General features: G+C 48.9%; 1 protein-coding gene across 1 annotated transcript in view; it reads right to left on the reverse strand.

The window, feature by feature from the left end:
• Positions 1-25,649, reverse strand: part of DNAH9 (dynein axonemal heavy chain 9) — a 186,023-nt gene that overhangs the window by 121,816 nt on the left and 38,558 nt on the right. The window contains exons 25-39 of the mRNA XM_055796132.1: positions 25,324-25,563; positions 24,103-24,263; positions 22,848-23,004; positions 21,915-22,019; positions 18,677-18,834; positions 18,221-18,359; positions 16,493-16,780; positions 15,812-16,022; positions 13,402-13,529; positions 12,798-12,906; positions 11,971-12,118; positions 10,180-10,354; positions 5,791-5,964; positions 4,874-5,081; positions 364-529 (exon numbers count right to left, since the gene is read on the reverse strand). Coding sequence (XP_055652107.1) covers positions 364-529; positions 4,874-5,081; positions 5,791-5,964; positions 10,180-10,354; positions 11,971-12,118; positions 12,798-12,906; positions 13,402-13,529; positions 15,812-16,022; positions 16,493-16,780; positions 18,221-18,359; positions 18,677-18,834; positions 21,915-22,019; positions 22,848-23,004; positions 24,103-24,263; positions 25,324-25,563 — 2,567 coding nt within the window. The remainder of the gene's footprint in view (positions 1-363; positions 530-4,873; positions 5,082-5,790; positions 5,965-10,179; positions 10,355-11,970; positions 12,119-12,797; positions 12,907-13,401; positions 13,530-15,811; positions 16,023-16,492; positions 16,781-18,220; positions 18,360-18,676; positions 18,835-21,914; positions 22,020-22,847; positions 23,005-24,102; positions 24,264-25,323; positions 25,564-25,649) is intronic.

Raw genomic sequence — 25,649 nt, forward strand, 5'->3', positions numbered from 1 at the left:
ACAGCTGTGGCCAAATCCATGGCCTTCCTCTACTCAGCATCACAGGGCATCGAGGCTGAGCATCATGCCCCTCTTGCAGGCTCTGCACTGGGGCTTGTCATAAACTGCAGCACGAGCAGAGCAAAGCTCCTGCCAACTATGCCACCAGCAGGTGAGTTTGCTTGCTGGGGACAGGGGAAACCCCAAAGCCGCACAACGCTGGGGTCACCCAGAGCCTCCCAGCCAGCCGCAGCCCAGCAGGATACAATGGCAAACACAGGGTGGGAAGAGGGACCCAACACTTTGACATCTCCTCAAACCCCATCCCCACCACTGGAGCTGAACAAAAAGGTCTTGGACAACGATGCCCGAGCAGCCTCCTACCAATGGCCGTAGTCGAGGTGCTGCCTGATGAGCGTATGGGGCTGCACCGTCCCGTAAGCATCCACTTCAGGCATGTTCAGATCATCGATGAAGTACACAAGCCTCTTGGTACCTGGAGGGCCATAATTCCTGCCAGCCTTTTTATCCAGAGGTTTCTCAAGCATGCCTGTATGGAGGCAGAGGTGGAAAGCTAAGCCACCAGGGGAGTGACTGCTGCAAAACAAAAAATGATTTCTCAACCCAGCTGGATGCAGTGCCTCATGCAGCTACAGCAGCCCCAGGAGGAGCCGAGCTACGTGCAGGACAGGCAGGGCTCACCGAGCAGCACAGGGGGAAGCCTCTGTCCCCTTCAGCTGCCACCTGGGCTCTGCGTTGCTTTTGGGGGAAGAAGAGCGGGTCTTGGCACTGGATGCTGCTCACCAGCAGGATGGTGGCTGTCCCTAAGGTGAGGCTATAGAGGAGCTGGGAGCCCTGCACGGGGCTGGCATGGACCCTTGGGCAGCTTTTTAGTGTCACTTGACCCAAATCAGAAAGCTCTCAATTCCTCCATTCAAACAAAATACAGCAAACAAAAACTCTGCTATAAAACAGGTTTACTTCAGAGCAAACCAAAGCATTTCATGCAAGATAAAGCCTTTTGAATCTCTTCTGCATATTTTTTTTTTAAATGAAATTGTGCTTGCTGCGGTTGTTCTGATCTGTACAACAGAGCAGTGAATATCCCCTGCTGCCTGCCCCAGCGATACCATGACCACACCATTAACAGCAACGGCTGGGCACTGGGAAGGAGCAAGGAAGATGCTGTGGGCACAGAACCCCATGAGCAAAGCTGGTTTTGTCAATCTAAGAACATTTTTTTCCCCTCTTAGACAAAAGAAATAGGTGATTTTGGGGGCAAATTCCTGGACACTTTCAGAACAATCAATATTTCTTATTTAAATGCACCAAATAAAAGTTCCCGATCTCCTCCCCAGCATTACTCAGACCTCCAAACAAAGTGACAGAACTCAATTCCAAAAGGAGCTGCCAAATAGCCACCTAGCTTTAAGCAGGGTCACGCACAAGCAAGGGAAAGCATGGAGAGAAGTTTCTTATTTCAAAGCTTTGAAAGATTTTAATTTGTTTTAGCAGAAGGCCGAGGATATGCATTGCTGTAGATTATAAAATGTGAGAATTATTTATAATGCTTGGCTGATATTTGATAAAAATCATCCCACATTGCTGCACATAATATTTTATAGGCCATTGATTCCTTTGATTGCAGCCCAGGCAACCTCTACTGACTCAGTAAGTGGAAAAGCAAACAGCAGCATCCACTGTCTCAGGGGGTCACTGCTCTCCTGAAGATGGAGGCAGAATTCGTTTCATTTGCAGAGTTTTGGGTTGTCAACAGACCCATAAGGTGCTGCAGAGCACCACGGTAAGTAGCAGATCTTTGTAATTAGGGAAGACTGGTAAACGTAAATGGGACTGGGAATTTTCATAAAAACCTCCTTGTGAAAATGTACACTTAAGCCATTCATTATCACGTGCAAAAGTTATTAAGGAAGATTTTTATTCTGCTTTTTTCAGACCACAAATCTTTTAAAACATCATTTTTTTTTACTGCTTCGGTGCATTCCAGACAGCTTGTCTTTCCCACTACTCAAAATTCAACTGATTCCTTGTCATAGACAGTTGCTGCACAAAGGAATGAACTGTGCTGAGAAAAATGATGAATCTTTCCTCAGTGGAGTCTCTCTCCCCCTTCAATAAAACCACAATATTTGAAATATCTGGCAGCAAGTTAAATTAAGTGTTTCAAATAAGCATTTAATTTAAATTTAATTAGTCCTTAATTAACATATAAAATCAGCCCTTTTTGAGGTTAAACAAGTATGCAGGAGATTCATCACACTGAAATGCAATTACTGGGGATCAAGTGACATGTTTGTGAAAGTTGCATTTTAATTCAAAGCTATATCTCACAATACGTCCGTGTCTGCCTCTCAGATCCTGACATGCTCAAATTAGCACCTGAAAGAAACAGTCACTGCCAAAGAGACTTTGCAAGTGCAACTCCTCTTGCTTGCTGGCTGTTGATCAAGGGGCAGGGGCGGGGGGAACCAAATAAATAATATTTATTGCCGTTTTCTCAAGGCAGATCTGGAGCAGAAAGGTGCTGAGTGACAGCAGCAAGGAGGAGCAGAGGTCCAGGAGGGTACAAAGCAGAGAGCGCAGCAGACGGGAGGTCCAGGGCAATGGGCTGACAGAGCAGCAGACGGGAGGTCCAGGGCAATGGGCTGACAGAGCGACAAATGCCACAGAGAATGGTATTTGGTCACAATCCACCAAAGAAAACCCCCAAACTGGCCCCAGGCTTGAGGGGAGAGAATGCCTGGCTCCTTTTAACCCCTATGCACATGGCCATTCTGTAAGCCACAGGGACTGCAAGGATGGTTTGAGCCATGTACCTGTTTCCCCTAAAGGGTGCACACTCTGCACCAACAGGCACCCTGCCTAAGAAATTACTGGCTTTCAGGTTAGGCTCTTTTTTAAGTACAAAAAAGAAAAAAAAAAAACCCAAACCCAAACCTGCTTAGTACCCATGCTTTACAAATTTAAAGAGGTGCCTGCTGGGGAAAAAAAGCAGCCAACTGACAAACTACACAAAAAGGGACAAATTAACTCCAAAAAAAATGAGCAGTAGGGAACTGGGCCAAGCCATATAAATCATGCTTCCCAATGCAAATCTCACAGCTACATCTTCATCCACACACGAGATGGCTTGGCTCCTTTCTGCGGAGGAAGAAAGTGGCTGCCTCAGTCCATAGCTCACAGCCAGAGTAAATAAGGACGGGCTGCCACGTCTGCCTGTAGAAATCTCAACACCTGCACCCACTGGCCTGTCCAGATGGAGATGAACAAGCACATGTTCCCCCACCCAGGCAGCTGGGCGGACAGACAGCTTAGCCCGTCTACTGGCTCAAGGGTGTTTTGCAGATACCCCACACCAGGAGAAAAGGAAAAGGGGCACCTGGGAGGGGCAAAGGGAGGTTACAGCCATCACACCACCCAGGGTGGCAGGACTGGCCAAAAGGAGAGAGAATTTACCCATCTCTTTCCTTGAAGGACAAGAACCCAAATAATTTGCATCCACACCGTAGGCAAAGGCATAGGCACCACCCGCGGGGCTGATGGGCACGGGCAGGAGAGCCTGAGAGGGAGGGAGGGCACCACCAGGACAAGAAACCCTTCCAACCTGCCCCAGAAAGCTGAACTGGCCCCAGGCTGCACAGCTCAAGCTAAGCCTGTGCTGTCACCCCTCCGCAAGTGGATCAGTCCGAGGGCAGCGTTAAGCTCCAACAACTTTCTTATAATGTTTGTGGTGTTGGGAGCCTGGCAGAGCACGGACAAAGCCGCAGGCACTCACTGCCATTGGCATCCATCAGGGCTGTGAGCATGGCCACCCCCCCCCCAGCACCACTTGGCCAGGAACAGCCCAGGGGGTGAAGGATAGACCCTTGGTCTCGCTGATGCTTCACAGATGGTGGTCTGCTATAGGGCTGGGGGAGTAAAGGGATTTCAGGACACTTTCATCAAACCAAGCTACATAAAGGAAGCGTTTTGTTTTATGGTGACTCACAGCTGTCATGCAACTCAAAACAAACCAGACTGCTTCATTCCTTGTTAATAAACACATGTATAAAATTATTTTCTCTCTCTTTAGGTTAACTCAAAGTGAAAACACCATTCCAAAATAAGCCACTTCTCAAGAATTCCCTCCTTTCTCTTTGTCTCTGCAGAGACTACAGAGCAAGAGTGGCCTTCTCTTGGTCTCAAACTTCATTCTTCCATAACGTGCCAAATTCCTCATCAGCAACATTCTTATGGACTTCCCTAGGGCCAGCAATTCCCTGGGGCTCTGAGACCCCCAGGGTCAGCAAGCCCTGCGCTCCCTGGGGAGGTGGGGATGCGGGACCTGTGCCATGGGAACACACTGGGGTGCAGCAGGACAGAGAGGACAGCACCAGGTACCAGCAGCCCTGGCTTACACCCTGCACATATTCATTAGCACCATCGTAGCTGCTAATTGGGATGCAATTCCCATCATTGCACCCTGAGGACAGTTTGGATGCTAGCCAAGAAACTCATCCTATTCAACATGGGCTTAAATTCAAGCATATTAAAGACACACCTCAAGTCAAGTAGGAGCCGTGGGCTGTACCAAACAGCAGTGGATTTTAAGCGTGTGCTTTGCAACAGCCCTGAATCAGAGTTGTGGTGCTCAGCATTCAAATCCTCACACTGGAAAATGCCACCTTCCTCAAAGGAGGGTCTGCTGACCTGAGAGTCTCACAGTGGGACTTAAGAGCATGTGGGTGTCAGCACAGCACAAACAACATGGGCAGCTCTCTCACGGCTCTTCCCCTGAGCACCACAGTGCGCACCCTGCTCCAAACCCCACCAGGTGCCCCAGGAGTGGGGTAACCTGCTGGGCAGAAGTCCTGGGACTCAGCTGTTTCCTTACCTTGCAGCATGGCAGAGGTGGTGTAGTAGTTAAACGGGACCTTCTTCACCACATACGCATCCGTGTCCAGTGAGGAGAGCTGGTCCCCCACCAGCACAGACTTACCCGTGCCAGCATTGCCCACCAGCATCACCGGGCGCCGGCGCTCCAGGAGCCTGTCCATGAAGTAACGCAGACGGACCGTCTCAGTGGTAGGCACCAGGCAAGCCTGAGAGGGGCATAATGAGCAGGTAAGCATCCCCCATCCCTGCCACAATCCCACAGCCACGTTCTGGGGAGAAGGAAAACTGGGAGAGCCAGGAACAAGTGCGGTGACCCCAGTTTCTAGATTGCACTAGGAAGGGAACGATGCACTGTTGCCAGCCATTGAAATCCAACTGCTGTACAGATGAAACCTTGACAGCTGGATGCTGGGAGCAGCAACTGGATCTCCCCACAACATGCATTTTGCTAAAACGGTAACAATTTTTACAAGTCATCTGCTCGCTGTGGCATTTCTAAACGGAAAGAAAAGAATAGCTGGCAAACGCAATTCACTGCCTGCAGAAACTCTTATTTTTTTGTCCAAATCATAAAAACATCTCTATTTTCAGCCAAGCAGAATGACAACATGGTGTCTCAGGGACTTTGCCACTACATTGTCTCACATCCCGCACCCTGGCCACACCAGCTCCTGGGTCCCTGGAGTGGCTCTGAGCCCACCCCTCATGCCCATCACTCATATTTGGGAGATGGAGGATGTGTCTTTGCAGTCAAAGCACAGTAAAGAAGGATGGGTAATGTAGTTATACCTCATAAAGGATGCCATCCTTCTTATGAAGTGCTCGACCTTTAATGAGTCTTCATTGAAATGCCTGTGTACAGCCACTAAAATGCAAGTGCTCCTCCCAGACAAAAAGCATGCAAGGTTCATGTACCTGTAATGGTATTTCTGTATCAAATTCAAACTGGGGAATAAGTTTAGACCAAGGCTCAAACTTCTTCGTTTCTGGATCAATGTAAACATCAAAGACTGTGCCCTGAGAGGGAAACTTGATAGTCTTGAATTCTGTCACCCACCACTTGCTGAACTCCACCCTGTAGTCCACAAGCTGCAAGACAAAAAGTGGAGAAAATATGCTAATCTGGAAAAATTCATTAGTGATGGAGAACGTTATCTATCTCAGTCCACCAGAGTGGGATTAGTCCTTAAAGTATATTCCACAGCATAACAATCTTATCCTTTTTCCTATTATTAAGCCTAATTTTTCATTTTCTTCATTCCTTCTCATCACTCCTATTTATTCACCCAAATAATTCATCCTCTGTGTTGATCACTCTTGGTATGTCTGAGATTAGATAGATGGATCAATTTGAAAAAGAGAAATACGTGCCTATGACTAAACAGACCACTTGATTGATTCTTTGTGCCTACTTCTTCCAACAGACAAGGACACAACATCCGTCTACATTTGTGGTCATGGTTAGTCAAAGCATGCATACTAAAGCCTTTCCCCATAAATCACACCACTCTATTAATACTTAGTTGTTGTCATCTGGCCTCTTTTCAAGCCACAATGTTTTGAGGAAGCAGGACTGCAGACAACAGTGTACTAAAGCATCAGAGAGGGACCGTGCCCCTTTGGCTCTGCTGTGTTTCCATGCTGCCATATCACCCTGGAAGCACCCACTTCCTTCTCTTTCCCCATTATATCCCTCCATGCATGGAGAACATGGAGCATCTGAACTTTTTAAGAGCCAGGGTAACAGTTTTGCTTTAGATGCTGGGTCAGAACTCGCAAAACTCCTCCCCTGCCCTGGGTCTCCTGTATGGCATTGGGCCAGTCACTGTGCCGGAGCATCTTCCCATGCAGACAGCAGGGACTACAGCCTTCTGCCCTGGAGAGAAGTTGGTGGGGGAAGGAGGAGGAAAGTGTTGTTAAAAAGATGCCTGTGAAATACTGTGTGCATAATTGAGACAGTTTTAACAGCACAGATTCTTCCTGGGGCACCCACAGGTCTCTCCTCCCCATAGTGGCAGTGCTTTCCCATTCCAGAAGCCGAGGTGGGACCGCCAGCACACTGCCCACAGGCTGCCCAGCCTCCACCAGGAAACCGGCGTGTGCAGCTGAACTGAACTGAGCATCCTCTGGAAAAATCTCCTGAGCCACCATCCATCAAAAGACCAGAGGCTTTGAAAAAACACATTATTAGTATCCACGATTTTGCAGTCTCATGCTATTCAGAGAGGCAGAATAACTGTAATTCTCCATTCTCCTGTTGCTTTAACTCCCAGCAGCAGCAGCAGAGTAGCCTGCAGAAGAAGGACACGCATCACTGCTAAAAGCTTTCTCACAAGGGTGCCCTTGCCCTGCAGAGGCAAACCGCCTGCAGCTACACTGTGACAGGCTGCCCACCCACCCAAACCGAGCACTTAAGTGGAGCTGCTCCAGCCCCAGCTCTATTGCCAGAACAGTGTCGAACTCAAACTGCTTCTTTAATAAAAACTCCATATGGATTTCCGCTAATTTCAGAGCCTGGAAATGGCAAATCTATCATCTGTTTTTGTACAGGGGCCCAGCTACCCACCAACAAGCATCAAGTAGCGGGAAGCCTTCCAGACCGTTTCTCCTGACATTTCAGCAGCAAAAGGTCAGCACGAAGGGCACCTTCAATGGAGAGCAATAAACAGATTTTATATTGGATCGTTTTTCATCAGGCTTCCCCTCACTCGGACTGCTGTATCCTCGTGCTCGTCTCTGACATTTACAGAGCATCACAAGCAGTAATGTACAGTCCAGCCTCAAAGTCAAACCTCCCGGAGGGATGCTGAGCCCACACACCAGCCCAGCGCGAGTGTGTGCCACGGCTCCTGCTCCCCAGGGAGCTGGGCAGGCAGCGGAGCCTGCAGGGCCAGGGGCTGACTGCTACGGTGCAGGCAACATGACGTCCATCTGCCACACGACCGCACTCCAGCCACCTTGCTCAAGGATAGACAGACAGTGGCTTGTACTGCTGAAGCAAGGACCAGCAGTGCTTCCCAGGCTTTGTTTTGTTGGGTTTTCTTTTAAATTACCTTGCACTGACAACACGGAGGCTGCGTATTTCCTGGCTGGCACATAGGAAATGGAGGGTTAAGTCCTCCACAAGAACCAAGAAACCTGGTCTTGCACACGTCATTCAGTGGCAAAGAGAAGTGATAGCACCAAGTGAGCACCAAGCTGAGCTTGACATGTGGTGTTTATTGCTTCCTGAAACATCTGCTCCTTGGCATAAAGCAAATGTCTAGCAAACGCTGTTGGTCTGGCAGTGAGACACATGCAAAAAACATGAAGAGACCCCAGCAAGCACTTGAGAAGCCTCCCAGAACAGCAGTGCTTCTCCCTGAGCTGGGGAAGGATCTCTGGTACCAGGTCCATGGAGAGACCTCTCACTAGACCCAAGCCCACTAGAGACCAGATATGGATCCCTGAGCCCCTGGCAGCAATGTCCTGTCACTGGGCAGACCCACACATCAAGATAACATGCTTTTGACTTGGGGATGAGGCATCCCCCTGACCAGGAGATGCAACCACCCAACAGGTTCCTAGCAGGAACTGAGCATAACCAGAGCAAGCAGCTGCAGAATGTGCCGAATGCTCTTCCACCTGCAGGCTTTGCAGCTACTCACATTGCTCCCTGTGCCACTTGCTGAAAACCTGGTATTTAAAATCTAGGTCTTCAGGTGCCACCTGCTCTTAGACACCTCGACAAGTGCCTCAGGTTTCTCCTGCCTGTCTCTGAACCAGTCACATTAAAAATCTCCATCAGTCTGGGAGCTGCAATGCCAGCAGAGGGTGGAAAGCCATCCTGCAAGCACGGGCTTGAAACTGTGGAATGGAGCCAAGGGTGGCCCCGATGTCGGCAGCAGGGCTCTGACACACAGCCCGCTGTCTTCTTGTCCGTTACTACTGTTAACAGCTGGAAGTTGTAATAGAGCAACAGCTTTTCCAATTACTTGGAAACGAAGAGACAGCCCCGCTGTGCCAAGCTGAACCACGTGGCCAGAAAACTGGGCAGAACGGGGCATGGGGCTGAAAGAAAATGCTCAGTTCTCTCCTGTGCACAAGATGCTGGGGAGAGACAGAGCATGAGGAGGTCAGAGGCAGCAGTAGAACCCTACTTCCCCCAGGCAAGTCTGGAAAAGATCCTTCCCAAGATCCCTGTTGCTCACAAGCTACAGCTCCCACCAAAGCTGCTGTGTTCCAGCCCAGCTGGGACTGTCTGTGTTTCCCCATAGGAGCAGGACCTGAAAGGGGGCTGAATGTGCAGTATCAAGTGCTGACCTCGAGAAAACTGTCTTATAATAATATCACCATGCAACAGATCACAGCCACCTTGCCTAACGCAAGCTGACGGATTCAGAGGCTGAATGCAATCACTCCATAGGAGGGATGTACTGTGGGAAGCAGCACAGAGAGTAGCGCCCCGTCTTCCTTTGACTCTCGGACATGAGCGTACTTTGAACATCAGAGACTCTAGTAGTGAAACACAGGCTGATTAATCCTCCTGGCTCAAGAAGACCTTGGTCTCCAGATTGTGCGCTCCAGCACTGCAGTCTTGGCTGTGGACATCCACCCACCAACAGCTTGACTGAGCCCAGCAGCTCATGCCAGAAACTGCCCAAAAGCTGGCTGCCCAGCAGGGAGCTCAAGCCGAGTGCCTACAACCATCCACCTCAACCTCGCCAGCATGCTCCCAGCAAAGAGTGTTTCAAAGAGCTGAGCCACTGTCTGCTTCCACTTCTGTGGAGGCACATAACCCCCAAGGTCCACCCTGCCCTGCTGACCAGCCCTCCTCCTCACGTACTGCTGCCACAGACTGAGGACAGATAATTCTTGGCCGCCACTTTAATAAAAGCCAGTGGTGACACAGCTGGGTTTATGTTACATCGTGCAACGTCTACCTGCGCTGTCAGATGGCTGAAAGATCGCTCCACTGATAAATCCATCTGATAAATCACTCTTAATTTGATCACATTAGGCACATCCACAGGCCTCTCTAAATTAACCTCATGTTTCTCCCCAGTGAAATGTATCTGCACAAGCAAACACCCTTCCACCTTCATCACTTGACCCCTCAGCTGTTCTCCTCGACTGTTACACCCTGGAGAATGAGGTCTTTCACCAAAGAAATTGTTGTGTTCAGGCTTGCAGTTTATTATCACCTATAAGAGAGCCCCAGGAAAACAGCATTACTGACATAGTACTACGTTTTGGAAATTAAAAAGAAAAAAAAAAAAAAAAAGCCCTGTGTAAAAGATGCTGAAGCAGCACCTTACCTCTTACCTGGTCTTGAAACATTGATCCACCAAAGGCCCAGACAGCAGCAAAGACAAAGTAAAGTTCATAAAGCTCCTTGGGACAGTCAGGAGGTGTGTTTTCCTTGGTCAGGAGGCATTCGAGGAGGTAGCACAACATCTGAACCATACTCTGCTCAGGAATGTGAATAATCTTCTTAAATCTAAGGGATGGAAATTGAAAACATGGGAAATATAACTGGGTCCAGCACCACAGGATAAACAATTGGGTCCAGGTCACGATCCAGGAAGGTAAGCCTAGAAATGCTTTTTCGGAGCATTAGCATCCCACTTGTCAGCAGTGCATGTCTTATTCCCAGGTACAGCAATGAAGAGAACACCCATTCTCTCCCTTGGACCTGCTGGCACCAGCACATATACACATAATAACAGTAATCAGAAGTTTCAAGCATTTGAAAACTTTGATCCTCTTGAAAGAAGTAAAATGGAAGACTTGCTACAGGCAATGATTTCCTGCGAGCACGACGAGTTCAAAAGCGGTCAAATAGAGGAGTAATAAAATAAAACCTTTCATCTTGCCATTTTACATTCATTTAAGCTACACTTACAGAATTCCGAACTAATATTGTAGGAGCACTGAAGTCCTCCATAAAGTAATTATGGCTATTTGAAAGGTTGGTTCTACAATTTCTGAATTAAGTAAGCTACCAAAATTCTCGGCTCAAGGCTGACTGCAGCTAATCCTGTGGATTTCACAGTCTGACACAATGTTCAGCAAATAGAGTGGGAAATGCCTGACGGACTTTGCTGCCAACAGCTGTAACCTGCTTGGTCACCCAGGGAGCAGCTCCCTACTAAGATGCCTGACTCCCACTTCCAAAGGCCTCTGCCTTCACTAATGCAGCCCCTTCTGACACATCCCCATTGTGCTCAAGAACTCCCGTGCTCAATTGTACGTTGATTTCTTTTATTTTAATGGAAGTGCAACTATGGGAAGCAAGCAGAGGATGGGAGAAGCTCCCTCACCCAAGTGGCCCGTCCTCCCCACAGTATGAGTAAGAGACCTGTCACCCAGGATGATAAGCAAGAACCACACAACTTCTCTGTGAGCGCTGCTTTGGATTTAACTCAAGCCAAGGAGTACCAGGGCCCTTCCAAATACCCATGTTCTTCATGTTCACTGGATTGGTGTCCAACCATGAAACACGGCCAGGCTGGATGCCCATATAGATTGACTCTAGTTTTGTTCAAATGGATCAGGAAAGAAATTCAAGACAGAGCTACCTGTAAAGCAATCCCACCCTCTCCCACAAACACCAGCTTCCTTCTCATCACCAAGGGGCAGAGAAAGAAGTGGGGAGAGGATAAAAGAGGATCTGCTCTAGTCACCTTCCACACTGTGTACTGAAAAAAGTCCTTCAGCAGTGGTCTGAAATCTGCTCTACCGAAAAATAACTTGCGGAGTGAACTCAGGTCTAGCCTGATACATCAGGAGACCAAAAAGTCTTTCTCTTGAGGATCTCCTGGATTTACTTTCCAAGAGACACAGAACTGACAGAAATAGTACCGGAACAATCAAATCAAAATCCGATGAAAAATAGATCTGACCAACAAAGGATGGGCAGGAGCGTCAGCTCCCTTACCCCACCCCGCTGTTGCTCTGAGCTTAAGCCAATGATGCTCAGGGCTCTCGGGGCAAGGAGGAGACCAGGCACCCACACCACGTGCGGCACAGCCCCAGCTCAGCCCCGCTGGTCTGAAAGCAGCAGGTGTCCCCCTGCCCTCCCCAGCAGAGATACAATCACTCTTCAGGTGGTACCTTGTTCTGAGGGTGTCCAGGCAGATCGGCAGGTACTTATCGAACAAAATGGTCAGGTTGGCTCTTTCAGACTGGATCTCCCGCCTGTCAATCCAGCTGCTCACCGGGGGATTCCAGCCCAGATCCGATGGGTTGATGTACAGGATCCCTGTAGGGTTTGAGAGAACGTACAGTAAGGACACAGCACAGGCTATTCCTTTCCTCCAGCAGAATTTCTCAGCTACTTTCACACAACTAAAACCCTGTCAAATACAGCTGGGTGCTCCATCACCCATCCCCCTCCTCCTGCCTCACTGCAGGGTAGAAATATTAACAGTGAAGAGACTTAACTCAGGACACCAGGACATCTTTCATGACCCTGCCCCAAATTCAGAACACTGTCTTGCCTAAGTCATGTTACTGCTCCGGGCCCTGTTTCCCCATGTGTAAAACTAGGGGACACCTTCATTCCTTTCTCCTATATTTCATGCACTTCTTTAGAAGATGAGGAGCTCTTTGGGATAGAGACTGTCCCTGTCCATCAAGTCCATGCAGGGCTTCAAACAGGACCGCTCTCTCAGCAGCGCTGAAGCCACGACCACACATCAACAGCCAGACAGCTCTGGGTGTATCTCCAAGATGATGACAGCTTCCCACATGGGTTTTGGGTCAGGATCCTCAGTTTTCCCACATGTTTCAGGAACCTACCCTGTCCACCAAAGGCATCTGTGATCCCAGGTTAGGAACTTTCAAGAGGGACCAAGCTGGCCAACAAAAGACTGGTTAATGGCACTAGATCCTACTTGGTCGACGCAAAATCCCAGTGTGAAGCTCAGGCCAGGACTCACCCGCTCTGGACACTGTTGCTGGGGTGGCTGTGCGCAGGTGGCTGATCTCAAAAACCAGCCGCATTGTTGGGTTCAGAGGGATTCTCTCATTACTTGCCAAGGTCAGCACCTGCATGTGGCAGACAGACAGACTGACTAACGCCTTCCCCAGGAATAGAGATAGAAAGCATTCAGCACTTCACACTAAAGAGTCCGGTTGCTGTCAGCCCAGTTTTCTTCAAGGCAAAGAAGCTGATTTCCAACAGGTAGCAGAACAACCCTTCTCTCTTCCACGACCCAGAATCAACAGCACTCCCTCAGGGTGGGGAGAAAAGGTATAGGATTGTGACTCCACTCTATTTTTTAAAGGGCCTGCAGCTATGATCAGGACATTTGCGGTTGGTTACTCATGAGCTCGACTCTCCAGGAAAGGGAATTTCCAATGAAAACATGCTTTGAGTTATTTTCCTCATGCAGCATTTTCTTTAGGCAATACGGTTTGGCATATCTGAAGAAACACAATGACGTTATTCTAGGAGGATTCATTTCAGCATCTGCATTTCTCCTAGGCTGAATCACACCACACAGTCAAGGAATACCTGCTTATTTTACTTATGTTCATTACCTTATTATCATCCATCACCGTATTAAGAGATTCAATCCACATTGGATCAATATCTCCATCTAGTACCATCCACTTGGGACCATCATGTGTGATGTTGGCCAGCTCTCGCATGATTGACGAAAACAGTCCTGGGAGGATGACAGGACCATGTTGATGAACACAGAAGTTGCCACCTGCTCTAATAGTTTTCTCTACAACTTACTAAGAACTAATTAATGCTTTCCTCTTAAGCATTCAAAACGCTATGCATCCGTACATAAATATTACTATATCATGATATGGGTCTAGTCTGCTTTGAAGAAAAAAAATCATCAGGTACTACCACTGAAAATGGCCGCAGACCTACACGAGCTTCATTCCTACCGAGAATCGTAAGGGATAAGTGAAGAACAGATACTCAGAGGTGAAAGAAGGCACGGATTACACAATGCAGAGAAAACCATCTGAATATACCTTGGAAATTTTCATAAATATTTTTTTTGTGGCTCGAAGTATATCAGGAAAATCAAGATGCATTAAACGCTGGGTCACGGCTTTAGTGAGATTGAGGGGAGAACAAGCACAGAATGACATTGAATGACAGAACAAAATGTCAGTAAAATCAAGGAGACAGAGAGGATACAGTGTCTCAAGGGGAGTAAATAATGAATGTTAAGAAGAGCAAGAAGGCTGGGAATAGAGCAGCAGTACTGCAGAGCAAATGAAAACTCCACAAAACCATCGCTCTCCTCTACATGTGAAAATACCTAGGGAGACGCTGGTCTTCATGAAAAAACATCAGGCAAACATTAAAAAAAAAAAAAACCTCTCTTCTGGTGAATTGTGACAAGTGCACTTTTTTTTTTTTTTGTTCCCCAGGACAAGCTGTTTCTTTGTGATCAAGGTCAGGAACAGCTAGTGGCATTATATGACTGAAGACAAAGCTTAGGCACAACAAATGCAGAACAGCTCACCTGAAAGAGGGATTCAATCCTGATACCGGGTCAGGAAAAGAAAAAAAAAAAAAAAAAAAAAAGAAAAACAAACCACTACACACTTCACTGGCTCTGCCTTGACTCAGTTCCTCACATGTTGGACACATGCCTTGGAAACCGCTCCAACACCATTAGTATCAGAAATAGCAACTGTCTCAGGGCATCATATACACCGTGACAGCAGCAAAGTGCCTCTCTCTTAACCTTGTGCATCTACACCAGAGCAGTCTTGGGATTTAAATTTTGGTTTTACAAAGAACACTTTTAGGATCCCCTTGTGGCACCCTTTTACCAGCAAACACGTACAACCTTTTCAATTCTTGATAATGGAAGGAGTAACAGGATGGGAACAGAAGAGGCAAAGGGGCTGGTCCATAAGGGAACACCTCACCTCTTGTTGGGCTGTGATGAAGATTGCCTGGCTGGACTTTGACAACAAGAAACAAAGTTTTCAGGAATGCTTAATGCAAAAATTATCTGCCTTGAAACCCCTGGAAACATCACAGGCTAGAAACTGCAGGAGAGCCACCTGTAAAACGTCCCTCCTGCTGTTCAGTGCCACCCACACTGCTCGATCTGCAGTCACTGCTGCAGCCAGCTGCAAAGTTCAGGCTGTATCCCACACTTCCCGCTGTCACTTTGATTTAGGGTCCCTAATTACAATTAAAAAGAAGTTAACCCTGGCACTGCAGCAAAGCAAAGGGTCACGAGAAGCCTATGGCAGGGGCCAGGGGAGGTGGGTGGCAACTCATCTCCTGGTGAACTTTTGGCCAAGGATGATTTATGGAAGCATCTTCCCTTACCTCCCACACACCTCCCAAACCAACCACACACGTAAATCAAAGCTGGCTTTACATATTAGTCACAACTGAACATTTTTCACTCCAGATTGCTGTAATCTTTCAGCAAGTTTTAAATGCTCATCTTATTTTTCCTCAGGAGCAATCAGGATCAACAGACTGGCAAATGCTGGTGTACTACAGAGATCGGGCAGCAACATGAAGTGGAAAAACACCACTTCTAGGCTGCTGTGTGTGTGCTACCAGCTATGGAAACCTGGGGATGCCACATTATGGGGGCTCCAGCACACCCCCCATAGGGCAGGAGGGAACGGTCTTCCATCACCAGTTCAACCAACCCAGAAAAACTGCCTGCCCCCTTTCAGAACTGGTAAGTACTTGTACTAATGAATATGATAATTATTCTTATGGCAATAGGATAAAGCAGGTTTATGCTAAACATCCCATTTGATGATCAAAAAGCTACAGCATCCTATGTAGCCTTTCAAAGCCAGCCTCTCACATGGCTGTGAGCAGCAGACAAGCGCCTGGGCTTTCAGACCCGCATACAAAGAAGCAGCCATCCTGCTGCCACTCAGGAGATTCATTAAAAACATCCTTCTTTATCTATAGATTCAAGCATGAAGAGACATTTACCATCTTTCCATTCTCTTGTTGCTGGGTTAATGATGCCAAAAAGCTCATCATTGGTGACTGCCTTGGGGTTGAGGTCTGTCCAGACAGGACGTCGCTTCATTATCTGGTAAGTCCTGTTCAAGGATCTCATCACCTGAGACTTGCCTGTGCCTGCGTTACCCACCACGAAGACAGAGTGCCGGACCGTCAGCAGCTCCTCCAGCTGCACTACCTGAGAAAAAAACACACCCAGATTTTAGACAAACATTCCAAACTGAAGTTCAGATCTACAAAATCACTCCCATTGGGTGTCATCTATAAAGATGCAACCCAGAGACACAAATGGACGTGACTGTGAGTTAGGTCTAGCCACTCTGACCATGATGGGTGAAATCCTCAGCCTGCAGACAAACCTCCAGCACCATTTACTTCTGACAGCCATCAGTGATGAGGCTTTGTTCTCTAAGGGCCACACTTTCATGAGCCTTCAGGACTTAGCCTCTTTGTAACCTCAGGGACCGAGGCAGTGCTGGCTTTAGGGGCAGGTGCAGCTGCACCAGACCCAGCACAGCTGACTGTCCTTCATCAGGGTCTGCCTACGAGGGGAATATTGTGCAGAGTCCTCTTTGTAGAAGCAAGGATGGTTGAGAAAACCCAAAGGATTTGATGGTGGTGCAGATACAGCAGATCTCGTGATCTTACTTTGAGCACAAAGTTGTCCTCAGCCTGCAGCCGGAGGTCTAGCACAGCCTGCCTCACAAATGACTCAAAATTCAGGTCACGCTTCCGAGGCACATCCAGTGCAGGGAAAAGATCTCCAATCAGCCCCATAAACACCGGCACATCATCAGTCACAATCTTGGGGATGTTAAAGTCACGAAGCGAGCGCATCAGAACCTGGTCTTCAGGTCGCTCTGGGTCATCTCGCTTGAGGGAGCCAGCAACAACTAGCACTGACTTGATTGCACGCAAGCCCCAGTCATAGTGATCCTACACGGGGAAGGAGAAAAAAAAAAAAAAAAGAAACACAAAAAGAGGAGGGATGAATTTATGCTTAGATAGTACGTCACCATGTATGAACTAGCAGCTCCAAACTGCCAGAAAGGTCAGCAATGGAAATACATCCAAACCTGTTACTGGCATTGTGGCCAAGACCTCCATCAGGCTGAGTTACCTGATTTCCATTTCAGTAGGTGAAATGCCCATCAGGGACAATACTAAAGAGTCACACAATTCAGCTGTTCATAACACCATGTGGGCTCAGAGTTGGCAGTAAGACAGCCGTAGGACTTGCACCCCAGAGACCTGAGCAATTTTTTTTCACCTAAATCATGAAGCAGCTAAAGCAAGGCCAGCCAGACCCCTGGGTCTGCAGGAGTTACCAAGGTGAAGGATGTTAGTCTGTTACGATGCCCCACATAGCCGCCTCTTCATCCTGCCCATCACAAGATTACCAGGCATGTCTGGCCCCAGAGGCAGTCCGCCAAGCAGAGGCCAGTAAGGACACTGCTGATGAACAATCACAAAGGGGCATGAGAGGAACTCTCAAGCCAACAAGACACTCTTTAATATTCCTGCTCTGTTAAGACCCCTCAGAGCACAGCTCAACAGCTAACCGCTTTGTGTGGGAGGCCACAGCTTCCACCAAGACCTCCAAGACACAGCACAGAGTTTCTGTGACAAGGCACATCCTGCCCAGCCTCACGCTGGCACAGCCAGCATCAGGGTTTTCACCTGGAGTCCTGATTGAACTCTTCTCTGGACTCAGCTTTGATCTATGTAAACGTTGACAAGGAAAAAACCGATTAATTAGAGCTTTGCACTGGAAGTGACCCTACTTAGCCAACACCTGACACGGCAGGGAACTCTTAGGCTGAGCTCAGAGAAGGGCAGACATTAAACCCCTTGCAGGCAGGGGAATCAATAGGAACCAAGAGACTAGAAAGCAAAGAGTCACTGAATACTACCCCAAACATGCTGTCATTTAAGCCCATTGAAAAACCTCTCCCATTAACACAGCCAGTCAAGTGCTTTTGTCCCTGCAGGTCCTCCAGTAAAGCCGTTTGACAATTTCATCACTGATGATCACAAACCTTGTCTTCTCTCAGCAGCTAGCACAAACGCAGTCATTAAAGAAAAGCTTTGAAGCTTTAGCCACAGAGGTGAGTGGCAGCGTGCCACATTCCTGCTGATGTTGGAGATCAACAGGTGTCACTTGCACCCTCCAGCCACAGGAGCGGGCATCTCCCAGTGGGTCACTGCAGCCTCCAGCCACAGGAGCGGGCATCTCCCAGTGGGTCGCTGCACCCTCCAGCCACAGGAGCAGGCATCTCCCAGTGGGTCACTGCACCCTCCAGCCACAGGAACAGGCACCTCCCACCCAGCCTGACGCTGGGTTGCTGCACCCTGCAGCCACAGAAGCGGGCTCACCTGCTGGGACAGGAGCTCTCTGCAGAGCCGGTACAGAGCAATGAACTTCCTGGCTAACGCTCGGGCCTCGATGAACCCCTCGGCCACCAACATGATCTCACAGATCAGCTCAAAGTCTGGCACAACCATCGCACATGGCCTGAAAAGACAGGCAGGAAAGGATTGCAGAACAAATATTTCTTGACTACAGGTCCTAGAGGCAGTGGGTTTGCAGCTTTGTCTTCCAGGTCTCCTCCAGTGAGCCAGGTCACATGCTGCCTTTCCCATCGCCAGGGACATTGCTGCTTCGCCCTGCCAGTGCCTTCCCAGACCCAGGCTTGTTGCACAACACTGAAACTATCTGCTAATCCCCAGTGCAAGGGAATTCCCCCAGGAAATGAAGTCAAGCCTGGATGTTCCAAAAGGCAACTTCTGCCAGACTTGCGACACAGGTCATGAGCCATGACCTGGACTCACCTGAAGAGAGCTTTTAGATTCTCAGGTAGCTCGGTTCGCCCTGCATAACCAGGGTTCATGGTAATGAAAATGCCTACTGAGGGAACTAAATTAATGTCTTCTCCAAGAAAATTGAAGGATTTCTTCTTTTCTCGTATTGCATCCTGCACACTTTTCACCTAGGAAGAAAGACAGTGTTACAGCATTGGTGTTCAGCTACGAAAAACACACCAGCCAGCAGTGCTGCCCTCCTTGCGCTTGGCCCCATGATGACTGGGGCTTATTGCTGTTTTGTTTTGTTTGTTTTTTTTACTGACCACACTAAGCTCTCTACACTGTTTGGAGTAAATCTGTGTGGCAATAAATATCAGTCTCCCATCACAAGCAAACTCTGACAAGGCTGAAAAGAGAGCTGAAAAGACAGGACAGGCAAAGTGCAGAGGAGTGGCAAGAATTCACTCCATCTCCCCGTAAGACAATGATGGACACGGGTGACGAAGAGCAGCTCAGAAAGAAACACTTCCAAAGCTGTTTGCATCTCACCTTAGCTTCTGACATCACCTGTGGGACACCTTTCAACACACCTCACAGCAAGAACACCACCAAAGCCTAAATCACCTCTTTCCCAGCCTAGCAGGAGACCAGATACCTGGGATAGGATGCAGGGTTCCCCAGGCATCCACAACACAACCAGCACCCAAATGCAGCCCCAAGAGCCCCACACAGTACTGGCCCCTGACTCCCTCCACTCACCCTCATATCTCCCCACACACTGCTGCTCTTCGTGACAGCCCCAGCCCTGTTCCTTGAGCAGGCCCAGAAAAGGAGCAGCATTTCCCAGTGAACTTGCCCTCAGCTCAATTGCAAGCTGATCACTTGATATTGCTTTTAAAGATTTTGAGACATCAGATGCTTAGTTTAACACCAAAATGACAAAACCACAAAAACTTACAGCAGAAGGTCTAAAACCTCCCCTGACAGCTTCACTCACTAATATTGCATTGTCTTTTATATTTGCCTGATTGCAGCTTTGTTGTTCTCATTTCACACCTTCCAAGGAGAGCAAGTTTATTAAAGCTAGAGCCTCTTCTTGCAAACAGCACTTGAGTGAGGGAGAAATCTCTCTATATTCACTACTCTAACCTTACTGCTGTTTGCCATCTTAAAGTTAAGCAATTAATCGAATTTTGCTCTGGAAGGAACCATATCGACATTAGCTGCATGACTAAGACAGCCAATTAAACATCACCATGGTTACACTCCTAATAGCAGCCAGGAGACATGATGATGGAATGACAGCCGTGCTGCTTTCTTCAGATGCCGCGCTCCAGCCAGGAGCGAGGGAATCATTAGCAGTTGAGTCATCTCTGGGCTTCTTTTGTTCAGCTTCCCTTTTTATTTTAAGATCCTCAAAAACTTTTTTCAATGACAACTTTAAACTAGAACCTGATGGAAGAGAAATTGAGAGGGAACGATACATAAACCCCTGTACCTGCCTGGGGCTTCTTTGGGATATAACGTAAGGTACCAATTATGAGTGAAAGAGAGATGAGAAGAGTGAGGAGTTCACGGAGGGGTTCAGAACAACATCTTTGCCTGAAACATTTACAAAAGTGTAGAAACTTAGGGGCTCTAGATCTTTCTTTCTGCAATACCAAATCCAAAAGGGGTTCTAGAAAGAATGCAGCATCTCAGTCAGACTATAGGATCTTAAAACCTGCACTCAGCTGACACTTGGGTCCAGAAGAACTTAGATACTTCAGCACCTCAATTTTCAGCACTGAAGTCCCCCAAGGCTCAAAAACTTTCAGTTCTGCCCATGTCAGAGCTGTCTCCATCTGGACAATGCAGTTGTGTACCCTCCCTCTGCTCGAACTCCCCCAGGAGCTGGATGTATCTGGCATTTTCAGAGGATACCGATGAGATTTAGCATCTGGACAACACCCCGACACAGCTCTCCTTCAAAGCAAGGGCCAGAAGCAGTAGCAGGGACTGCCTCCATCCTGCTGCCCTGTGGTTATGCCCGGGCTGCCCCAGATTTCAGCCCCTGCCAGGAGGGATTCACACCCGCTGCACTTGCCCTGGCTGCCCCTCACCACCCACCAGGCAGGGTACAGAGCGGAGCGTTCTCCTCCTGCGATCCCTCCTTCTCTGTAAAACCCGGCCAGATTTCCCCATGAGCCAGTAAGAAGCAGCGAAGGAGGCGGCAAAGTGCCAGATTATGTATAAGCACAAGAGAAAAGGACTCTCTAGCACGGTGGGGAGGGCAGGGTCCCTTCCAGCCCCTCCCCAAGGACTGTGGCTGAGCTTCACACAGGACTCGCCAATAAAATGCACCGAACGGTTAAACTACGGAGGAGACGAGCAATCTTTCTACAGGGAAAAGACCTACACAGAGCTGGACACAGCCCAAAGAGCTCTCTCCTAGCTTTAATCCCACGCTGCCAGGATACCCTAGGCAGGCACACAAGCAAGGGCTGCAGATCTGCCACAGGTTCCAGTTACAAAGTGTCACCCAGCTGACACCAAACACCGCACTGCGCCTGCAGGGCTGCATGCATTCCTCCGGGGAATGATGCCACACAGCCAGGAACACCCACCAAAGCCAGTTCACAGAGCTCTCATTACAGACCCCAGAATTAAATCTACAGCCGTATGAAAAGGGAAAGGAGGAAAGAACACTGCAGTGTCTCGGTGACAGGTTAAGCATTAAGAAAATTCATCTTGAATGTATTCCTATTTGTTGAATAGGACACACAACCTGTGCCTGACTGGAGGCAGTAAGTAACCCCCAAAAGTCCAGCGGGCCATGAACCTGCCCCAAACACCCCCCTTCCCCTCCCTGACGGTGACTCCCTCCATGGCAGGCTGAGTCACCATCCATCAAGGCAGCTCCTCCCTAAAATGATACCCTGCAATTATCTCACGGTGTATTAATGACATCAGTGTCATCCCCAGGAGGAACAGGTACAAACCCATGGTGTTTACTGATCCGGGAAGAGATGCTATAAATAATTGCCTCAATACAAATGCTGTAACTGGGGGAAGAAAAGAAGTGACAGAAATGTTTGCAGCACATCACTGCTACATTTTGTCAGCACTGTGGTATTCATGTGATTAATCTAGGGATATAATCCCTCACCTGCCTACACATGGAACTGAAAGCAGCACCATGCACTTTCCATATTTACCCTTACTCCAAAGCCTGCAGCACGGCTCTGCCTTGTTTGTATTTATTCACAAGCGTTTCTCCACTTACCTGTACGGCGACCACAGAAAGGACCTCAACTGAGATCCTGTTAAATTCATCAAAACAGCCCCAGGCTCCCGTCTGGGAAAGGCCTTTGTAAATATTCCCACAAGACTGGAAAAAAAAAGAATTACAAGGGTGAAATCACAAATGGAATCAACTCCAGCAAAAAATGGATTTTATTTCCCAGCCCGTTTATTTATAGGAATTTACAGTCTATTGTGGGTATTTAGAAAAGTGCATGGAAACAGCAGGCACAACTCAATTATAATATTTATAGCTCTGCACAGTTTGCCACTTGATCTGCTAATTGCACTTTCTCGATATATCTGTGCACTACTTTCATTTAAAGGTCACCTGTGCTGAATTACTGATGGCTCCGCTTCCTGGGAGAGCCCATAAGCTGAATAAAATATGATCCCAGGCTACCAAAAGCACTGCACTGTGCCAGACTGGCAGAGCAAGGCTCAGCTTAACGATTCAGTGCTCTGCCACAGCTGAAACTTCAGCCTGTTCTGGCTTTATTCTGGGAGAGGATCCTGAGAAAACCAGGATGGGTCTCTTCTCATGCCAGGGCCTGCCAGCCGGCAAGCATGCCAAACAAAACCTGCCAGGGTCGAAGTATCAGCCTCTGTCTCAACTGAACAGGCCAAAAGTTTTGAAGCATTCCACACGGAATTAACTCCAGAAGGGAAGAGAAAGGCGTAAGGAGGCAGAGAGCACAGTTTGGGTCTCCGCCTCCTGAAGAGCCTTGCACAAGTCTTAGAGAAGAAAAGGGCGGAGGAGAAAAAGGTGTTTGGCAGGAAGGAACTTAGCAGGGATTTGAGGAGAGGTGATGGACCAGAGGATCTCAGCTGGATTGCTCTCATCCTTCAGGTTTCATCAGGCCCTGAGTGTTTCCATCCCCACGTGATGGCACTGCAGCTGAGGGGGGAGTAGTACCTTGTAGTCCATCTGCTCGGAACAGTTAAACACATACACCATGATGCCCAGGGCTCGTCCCAAATCTTTCGTAGTCTCAGTCTTGCCAGTGCCTGCGGGGCCCGCTGGTGCTCCACTCATGGTCAGGTGCAGTGATTGGGTCAGGGTGATGTAACATCTTCCCCAGTGCAAGACGAAGGAAGAAAAAGGAAAAAGTGAGACCTGGTCCGACAGGTCACTTGGGCTGCAGAGAAATGGCACTAGGGCAAGGCACTGGGGAGAACCTTTCTTCTGGAAAGATGTACATGAGCAGGGTGCATGCCAAAGCTGAAGGTCCTCTTGGGTGTTAATTACCACCTCTGCCCAGCTGTGCTTTTTCTAAGAGACACCCATCTTCCACCAAGGTCTGCCCAACCTCCTCACATCCAGGTTGTGCTTTCTTTGGATCCTCATACCACTCATTGATATTGGGCATGTCCCAGACAGTATGAGAAAAGGCTGGCTTTTCTGAAAGACCCCCCCCTCTTGCTTCCCACTGCTTTTCAGCCCAAAGGATCCCATTCTCTATCACTAACTGAAACCTGCTCAGGTGGACTGTGACTGATGCCACTCAGCGCTGCAGCAAGCCCCAAAGCTTCTCTGTCATGTTGATGATGCCCAGGGAGGTGCCCACATATGCAAGGAGTATAGCCACCCACAAGCCACAGAGCTGTAGTCAATATGGCCAACAAAACCTGATAAAGAACAGGGACTTGGCTCAGCTGACTAACACAGGTGACTAGAGCCACCCAAGATTCTCCTGGCTACTGAAATGTCACATAGCATGGAAAGATGTGACAAGAGATCCACAGGAGACTTGCATGCTTCTGAATTGGCAGCTGGAAGCCAGCAGGGACAACACAGCATCTCAAGTCACCCCAGGTGTCTCCATTGAGACCACTGAACCAAGTGGTAGATGTCTACTTCAGGACAGGATTTTTCTAGACTCGCCAGCTCTATAGGGTGCAGACAGCTTGTGCGCAGGCAGACACCAGCAAGCGAGCACCTTAACCTGTGAGCTGAATCCCACCCTGGGATCCGAGGCACAGGTACCCCAGAGGGTAATACCATCAAATCACAAACCAGGTGACAGATAGAGCTCAGCCACCAGATTGCTGGGACACAGAGCAAGAACAAGAGGGATACAGGTGTCCAAACTAAATCCATCTTTGGTTGGCAGCTCTTTCTCTAACTGTGTGGCAAAGCCCAGCTATGATGGTGTTTCCCAGGGACCTACCTGTCGGTCAGCGGAGTGATCACAAGCCGAGGGGTATTGCCAAGGTATTCGTAGGAGTACAGGAACTGAGCATCACAGATGTTGGCAAAGCAGTGACGTTCCTCATCCGACCATCTGTGCCGGAGCTGTGACAGCCAAGTGAACGCCTGGGCACTGTCCACCTGCAACACACCCACAAGCACCATCACGGGAAGGCCAGGGATGGTGACTGCAATGAAGTCTGCATCAGGGACAGACTGGTCCTCACTCCAAAGGCAGGTGGCTGTAGGAAGGGAACCTCCCTGCAATGTGGCGAGAAACGTCACCTCCCCACCTCCCATCAGTAGAGGGCAAGAACCAAATTAGTAACCACCACGGTGGGAGAGAAAAAAGTGAGGACCAAAGTGCAGCACAAAAAGACTCCTGAAGAGGAGCTTTAAGAAGCTGTGAAGAGGCTTTTATAATCCAAACAGCGGAGGAGAAGGAGCAGAGGCTGACTAGACAGGGAAGGGGTCACACACAGCAGCAGGCAAACAGGCTGGGGACAGGGGGACAAGGATGGCCATGGCCAGCATGCTCTGCATGCCCAGTGGCAGGCCCAGCAGGTGGACTGCTTCACCACAACCCAGGCAAGGCACCACCTAACCCAGCGGGGCGTTGAAGCCAGAAACCCTGCGAGCAGCCTGGCTGCCTCCGAGGGCACACAGATGAGGGCGAAGCACAACCAAGCACACTCAGGGCACCTTCCCACCCATCCCTAGGGCTGGACACTTGACAGGGCATCAAGGACAGGGGTCTGGTGTGGAAGAGGTGTACAGAAGGGAGTCCAAAGGGGGTCCCTGTGGCCCCACACCAGACCAAGGAGGCTTTAAAAGGAAAGCCCAAATGCATTTTCTTATTTTCTGAAGATGTAACTGAGACTGCATCCAGCAGCCTCCCAGCACAACGTCATCACCCACCAGCACATGCCTTGGCAACAAGACCCAGGGCCACCCCCTGACTTCTGATGTGAACGCAGCAAGTACAAGTAGCCCCGCGGTGTTGCAGGACCATGATCCAGAATGGCAACGCAGCCTTGCGGCAGCTTTCTGCCTCCTTACTGCAAAGTGTGCAGAAGTGAATTCAGCCGCGTGTCTCCCACCGAGACAGGCAGTGATCTGCATGGCCTGTGGTTGGTCTACCACTCCTGTAACCCCTTCTCCAACACCCAACACAGGGCCATGCTGAGCTGCAAACACAAACCTTCTGTGCTATCATCTTTGCCACCACATCCCGAGCGTGCACGTCGATGGTACATATGGTCATGATTTTCTGCCTGTCGCCCTTGGAGAGCTGCCCAATCAGCATGGTAACAAGGGTGTTCAGCTGGGTCACTTGCTTCTTGTGATATTCCTTCATCGCATTCTCGTAGCCTTCCTCCACCCTGGCGAAGGCAATCCCAACCTCAGTTGTCCACCAGATCTGGGTGCAGCAAAGAGCCACCTGGGGAAAGAGGCTGGCTCAGTATCAGGGAAAGCACCAGAGCTTCCTTACGTTCAAGAGTGTCTGATCCACAGGGAGATCAAGGA

The sequence above is a fragment of the Falco peregrinus genome, chromosome 2 (assembly GCF_023634155.1).
Source record: "Falco peregrinus isolate bFalPer1 chromosome 2, bFalPer1.pri, whole genome shotgun sequence".
Taxonomy (NCBI): domain Eukaryota; kingdom Metazoa; phylum Chordata; class Aves; order Falconiformes; family Falconidae; genus Falco; species Falco peregrinus.